Source organism: Corylus avellana, chromosome 9, assembly GCF_965113065.1.
Source record: "Corylus avellana chromosome 9, dhCorAvel1.hap1.2, whole genome shotgun sequence".
NCBI lineage: Eukaryota > Viridiplantae > Streptophyta > Magnoliopsida > Fagales > Betulaceae > Corylus > Corylus avellana.
In genome coordinates, this window is record NC_142498.1 from 10,651,903 (window position 1) to 10,658,919 (window position 7,017).

Genomic DNA, 7,017 nt, shown 5'->3' on the forward strand with positions numbered 1-7,017 from the left:
TTATAGGAACTGAGATTGTCTCGAAATTCCCAAAGACGGCGCCAAACTGTTAAAGACAGTTTTCCAAGGATAGTGACTCAGCAATCCGAGGGATGAATTATCTGCAAAATAGAACATGTAGGATAAGAGCTTGCCGGGGTCTGCCGGCGGGGGATAGCTCCGATGCTTAAGTCAGTTGATGATTTGAGAGAGAAAGCGAGTGGGTAAAATAGCTTGAGAGTGATTAACCAAAATACCTGGTAGGAGCTTCTCTTTTATAGGCATCAAGTAACGGTTAGTGTTCCCCAATTCTCGACCTCACGTTCGCGAGGATCCATTGTGCGAAATGCTGGAAAGGTGGATCATGGGATCGTGGGTCAACTCATGATCATGGGATCGTGGAGTTGGTTGATGGCTCGGCTATGTTTGTACAGAATGTGGCTCCCGCTTTATTCTCGGGCACGTCCACACGTCGCTCAATTCGGCGTTGGAAGCTTGATCGTCGCCTCTTGTGACCGTGGCTTCTCTTATTTTAACCTTCTTTTCTCGATTTACCCTCAATGGGTTGGCTTAACTTTGGCCTGGGCCTTTCACCAGTAAGCTTGTATGATGTAAATAAGCTTGGAGGCCCATTGGGTATTTGTGGATAATCCATTATCCAACAATATATATATATATATATATATATATATATATATTAAAATTAATATGTATTTTTTTAAATATATAAAAAGTAGGTGCTATTAAATAATTAATTTGCAGCAAATTTCATACTAATAAGTTCGGAATTCGGTCCGTTTTATTATGCGAAAGAATAGAACGAAAGTCCGAGACGTACAATAGGAATTCGGCTTCAGTGCTGTAAAAGAGAAGAACAGCACATCTGCTTTTAAAAAGGAACGGTGAGGATTGAATGACAGAATTTTTAAGGCATACGACGTCGTCCATTTTTTCTTTTCCAAGACGTCAGCTTTCTGGTGCTCAAAAGAGACGAAGAATCAGAGCGATAGAAGTCATATCTATTACACGCATTTGTTTAGTCAATAACGAAAAAAAACCAGCAAACAGAAATAGAGGAGGGCGCTGAAGCTCAAGAGCCAGGTACTACTCTTCAATTTCTATTTCAGGAGAGAAATTACAAGAACGAAAGCAAAACAAAGAACTAGAAACTGTTTGTTAGCTGAGAAAAAAGCGTAGGGAAAGAACAAAACTTGCTTTCTGATCTTGCGAATGAAACTTTGAGCCAAACCCAGTTAATGAAATTCAATTTAAAACTTCGTCTCTCTTTCATTCTTTCTTTTCTTCTTTCTTTCTTTCTTTCTTTATTTATTTACTTTTTCTATGCATTCTTTAGTAGAACATGGTATTGAAATGAATGTTTTGTTTTTTTACTGGAAATTTTGTAGTTCTGTCGGTGCATGATTTTGGAGTCTTTTGTAGATCAATGGGTATTTCTGTTTTTGGTGAAAGATGCAGTATTCAAATCTGAACATTAATTACTTTCTTCTTACATGGTGAAGTATACAAGTCCAATGTTGATTGCTTATTGGGAAAATTGAGCTTTCGCAGAGATTTGAAGACCCTGATTTTCTTATGACTATGCTTTTCTGTGCCTAATTAGGAACTATACAGCTTGTTGTTTGATTGTGATATGTGGCATTTGACTTCGTTGTTAATTTGTTTTGATGTTATATAGAGAAGTCTACTAATAATCTACTTATCAAAAATAAGTCTACTAATAATCTATTTGAACAGTAAGAAAGTAGAAAAATGAAAACATATATACAAGTACAAATTAAATTCTGGTGTTTTCCTTATGTAATTAACTACATAATGGTTGAAATCTAAGTTGAGGTTAATTAAACCAATCCCCCCCCCCCCCCCCCCCCCCCCCAAAAAAAAAAAAAAACAAAAAAAGAAAATTTATATTGGCATTACTATCTTATTTTTCCACAAAAATGGTCATACCAAGGCTGCATTTGTTTCCAATGTTTGGTGCAGACGGAAAAAAAAAAAAAAATAGTCAACAGAAATTATTTACAAAGTCAATGGAAAATAAGGGGTTTAGGACGAAAAATGGCTTACATATCTTGAGAAGAGTAAGCCATTTTTCACCCCCACTCATTTTAGCGCCAAAGTGGGCATATTGTTTTCAAGAAAATTCATCAGGTGGCTTAAGATGATATTTTGTTTTGATTGCGAGATCTTCAGTAAGACGAGATAAGCCCCATGCTGTTTGCATGTAAGTGGAATTTTAATCCTCAGAAGTGTTTCTGTTTTTGAATGCACTGAAGGCCCCGTAAAAAACTCTCAATCAAGCCCTCACACCCCTAAAGTGAATTTGAGAACTGGCTCTGAGAAATATTAAGCTTTTGTGGCCCCATAGGAAAGGGGTTTTTTTCCTTCCTAACTAAACCTGAGGATTTGTGATTATTTGCAGGGTTGATTATGTTCATTGAAAGTCAGCCAACAATAAACTTTGTGGTTTCTCAGAATGGGTCAACAACTTCTATCTCTATGTCTGGTCGAAACCAGGAGATTGCTATGGCTTATGGGCATGATGATTGTTGTGATTATAGTGTTCCAGTGTTTTGAACTTCCATATGGTAATGTTATATTGCCTTTATTTTCTGCTGGTAGGGTTTGGGAAGTGGGAAATAGTACGTTACATATAGGAAATTCACCATCTAAACCTGAGATGATTGGGAACATGACACTTTTGAATGGTTCAAACTCCACCGATGCATATGCCATTCATGAGAGAACTAATAACACTGGAACATCCAAATGGATGGCTAGAAACCCAAAGAATGGGTTTGTATCAGATAGAAATGGAAGCTCACATAAATCTTTAGGATTGGATGAGGATAACCATGCTAATGAATCTTCATCTGAGAATCTTGAGTGGCTAAATAGAAATTCCACAGTTGCCTATATAAAAAATTCAAGTAATGTATCTGCACCGCAGGAGGCTAAAGAACCTAAAAAAAGCTTTTATCAAAATGATGGTAAGTCTTCGGTAGGTGAGGTTGGAAAGGCAACTAATACGACTGCACCAGAAGATATTGGAAGGTCAGGTGCTGATTCTGCATCCCCTGCCCCTGCATTAGCGCCTATTAATTCATCATCTAATCCAGCTTCTACCATAGTCTTGGATACAAATATTAGAACACCTGTTGTTGATTCCAAGACATCCATATTGGAAACAAATGGAACGACCACTTCTGAGAGCAGTGTAAAATCTGGGCAATTGCAAATTGGCCTAACCCCATCGGGCAATAATCCTTCTGTGAATAGAGTTCCTGAGCTGGCTAATGGGCACGAGATACCAACCTCTCCTGTAATTTCAATATCAGGGATGAATGATTTGTTGCTCCAAAGTCATCCTTCATACCAGTCAATGGTATGTGTTAAACGTTACCTTTAAATGATCTTAGAGGGATTTTTTTCTTCTTGGTCATTATATTAGAGAGGATTGGATTCTTTGTGAATAAAATTGTGTCAGCCTTTTTCCTTACTTTTCCATTTTGTTTGTAGGCACCACGATGGTCTTCTGCTGTTGACCAAGAATTACTGTATGCAAAATCACTGATCGAGAATGCGCCCATTGTAAAGAACGATCCAAAGCTTTATGCTCCTCTATATAGGAATGTTTCCATGTTCAAAAGGCAAGTTAACTGTATCCTGCGATTATTGATTTTTTTTTTTTTTTTGATAAATGGTATCCTGTGATTTATTCCTGATGATTTGATTTGTTAAATAGAAACCTTTATATCCAAGTGTCACTTGCTTGTGAAACTTCTCTCTTTGGTTAAAAGTGTGAGATTTTCCATGTGAGCAGGCAAAATTTTAGGGTCATCCCCTCCCCCCTTCTCCTCAAATCTCCTCCCTCCTCTACCTTCATAAAGTGACCAGACTGATAAAATAATTTTTAGTTGTTTATTTTGTTTGATCTGTGGATTGTGTGTGAGGTTGGTGGACAAAATGATTGTCAATGAAATTATTGATAACATAAGTGCGAGATATCTGTATGTTAATAGTATTTTTGAGAATTTATGCAAATTATGTTGGCTTGGAGAAACTGGGGGGGGGGGGGGGGGGGATAAGAAGGATTCACACACAATAAAGCAGGAGAGGGTACTCTAGATGACACGAATGCTATTACTTCTACCTAAGACTTGTATCATTGGTCTGTCAAATTCTTCTGAATCTTCTTCTCTCCCCCGGCCTCGCTCTTTTTCTTTTGCTTGGCAAAATTTGAACATAAAACTTACCTCAACCCCACCCATCAGTGTCACCTGAGCTAAGACCTTAGTGCTAATATCTTTGTAGTTCCACATATGGAATAACATCCTTGTTCTGTATGTGTGAAGCATTCAAGTTATGGATTATTTTGAGATAGACTGGCTGTTGGTTTTCCATGATACGTTAATACTGTATTTCTTTCATGGATGTGTACGCAGACAAATTACTAATACGAGCTGTATACTTACGACTGTACATGCAGACAAATTACTTATTGATGCTCAAGTGAACTGTGTCTTCATTAATTTATTCATCCCAATTACAGGAGCTATGAGTTAATGGAAGGCACGCTCAAAGTATATATTTACAGGGAAGGGGAAAAACCCATCTTCCACCAGCCACCACTGAAGGGAATATATGCATCTGAAGGATGGTTCATGAAGCTGCTGGAAGCTAACAAAAAGTTGGTTACGAAAAACCCAAGGAAGGCACATCTGTTTTACTTACCCTTCAGCTCTCGAGCGTTGGAGATAACATTATATGTACCTAATTCACACAGCCGTGAGAACCTTATACAATATTTGAAGAACTACTTGGACATGATTGCAGTGAAACATCCTTTCTGGAACAGAACTGCAGGAGCAGATCATTTTCTTGTTGCTTGCCATGACTGGGTATGCTTTTCATGCTCCATTTCAAATTATGTTTTGCCAATCACTTTAGGGCTTTTAGGACTTAAAATGAAAAATTCAGATGATTCCCATTTTGTCTTACATAGCATTTAAATGATTCAAAGGGCCTAAATGATCCTATTTGTTGTATGTAAAGGCATCTTTACCTTAAATTTGAAGTAGTGTTTGCTTTTTTAAATTGATCATAATATTTTTGGGGTGAACTGATGATCTCTTTTCTCTTTCTTGTCTGGTGCTGATTACTACTATTTTTCTCCTTGCATTATGAGTAATGACCGCGTTCTAGATTATTGATGTGTAACATTGAATGCCTCTTTTTTTTTTTTTTTTTTTTTTTTTTAATTGTGCATCAAAAACCTAAGCTTTGGATCATTACATAATTTAGATCAGATTAGATCAATGTATTTTCTAATGAAAGGTAACTTGGTCAGGCCCCAGATGAAACAAAGAAACATATGGCCAAGTGCATAAGAGCCCTCTGCAATGCTGATATGAAAGAAGGTTTTGTTTTAGGCAAGGACGTGTCTCTTCCTGAAACATATGTGCGCCTGACTCGGAATCCACTGAGGGATGTTGGGGGCAACCCTCCTTCCCGGAGGTCAATTCTTGCTTTCTTCGCAGGAAACATGCATGGTTATGTACGGCCAATTCTGCTAAAGCACTGGGGAAACAAAGATCCTGACATGAAAATCTTTGGTAGAATGGCTGATGGCAAGGGGAATAAGAAGTATATTCAGCACATGAAAAGTAGCAAGTATTGTGTATGTGCAAAAGGTTATGAAGTCAACAGCCCACGAGTGGTGGAGGCCATATTTTATGAGTGTGTCCCGGTGATCATATCTGACAATTTTGTGCCTCCATTTTTTGAAGTTTTGAACTGGGAATCCTTTGCTGTTTTTGTCTTGGAGAAGGATATTCCAAATTTGAAGAGAATACTCCTTTCAATCCCGGAGAAGAGATATCTTGAGCTACAGATGGGGGTCAAAAGGGTACAACAGCATTTCCTTTGGCATGCTAGGCCTGTAAAGTATGATATCTTTCATATGATTCTTCACTCGATTTGGTCTAACAGACTTCATCAAATCAGACCCAGATAACATTTTATGTTATTGTGTTTCTGGAGATAAATGAAGAGAGAAGAAGCCCCTTGACGAGAAGACAGGTGGGGAAAATCATTAAACTTGTTACCAGAATAGTTAGCAAATTAAATTCTTTTGATGCCAATGATGAACTCACAGAACATATTCTTTTTTTGTGTATAATGTTTCTCCTTTGCGCCCATGGCCATGGATAGTATTCCATAAATCTGTTTATTATCTTGTCTGATTCAATTTTCAAATTTTTGTGCCTCATCTACTTTTTAGATTTTTGTTTTTATTTTTTTTCAATAGTATTTTGAGGAAGTAATTTTAAATAATCATCTGTCATTTCATTACTATACCATTGAGTTGATGTGATAACGTCTATTGGCTCTTGAATCCTATATGCTAAAATTTAATTATTTATTTTTATTCTTGCATATTTTTCAAATTAAATCCTTCAAATTCTAAGGATGTGAGACTTTTACAGCCGAGGGAAGATTCCATTGTATAGTTGAACCACCCAAAAAGAAAGAGTTCGCCCATGTATTTCCAAGTCCAACACACCTCCATTTAAAAATAAAAACATAAACAAATATAAAATTAGTCTTTCAACATCTTTATATGGTTTTATCCTCATAATTGCCCGATGGCACTCCTCGATGCTACTAGATTTCTCAATTACTGCTTACAGATTTCACTTGTTTTGTCGTTTGGGAAATAAGAATAAATCGGCACACACATGACAAGAGACAAGAGCGGGCAGTGACCTTTTATTATTTATTTTTTCAAATTTCAAATTTTGTCTCTTAAGAAACTTGCCGTGCATTGTGTGTGTGGGTGTGAGAATTTAAGTGTGGGAATAGGCGCACCAAGACAAGTGGGGATCTAATATTTTTATTCGATAATTATAGTTTGGGGTAGTCTCTAGTTCATTAAAAAAAAAAAAAACAAAATATTTTTTTTTAATAAAAAAATTATAAAGAACCGAGAAAAAAAAAAAACATCATTTTATTTTTTTA

At 36.7% G+C, this 7,017-nt stretch overlaps 1 protein-coding gene across 1 annotated transcript; it reads left to right on the plus strand.

Annotated features, from left to right (window-relative positions):
• The first annotated feature begins 974 nt into the window (after window positions 1-974).
• Window positions 975-6,240, plus strand: LOC132189611 (putative glycosyltransferase At3g07620). The gene is made up of 5 exons (XM_059604357.2): window positions 975-1,080; window positions 2,420-3,382; window positions 3,517-3,647; window positions 4,550-4,898; window positions 5,348-6,240. Exons 2-5 carry the CDS (start codon window positions 2,474-2,476, stop codon window positions 6,011-6,013), a joined length of 2,055 nt encoding a protein of 684 aa, XP_059460340.1. The 5' UTR covers window positions 975-1,080; window positions 2,420-2,473; the 3' UTR covers window positions 6,014-6,240.
• The last annotated feature ends 777 nt before the right edge of the window (window positions 6,241-7,017 follow it).

Excerpts from the sequence above, each read along its gene's own strand:
- LOC132189611 (XM_059604357.2), top strand. The coding sequence starts at position 2,474 with ATGGGTCAACAACTTCTATCTCTATGTCTGGTCGAAACCAGGAGATTG. Across the intron at positions 3,383-3,516 it reads ATCCTTCATACCAGTCAATG|GCACCACGATGGTCTTCTGC; the intron begins GTATGTGTTAAA and ends TTTTGTTTGTAG. Across the intron at positions 3,648-4,549 it reads AATGTTTCCATGTTCAAAAG|GAGCTATGAGTTAATGGAAG; the intron begins GCAAGTTAACTG and ends TCCCAATTACAG.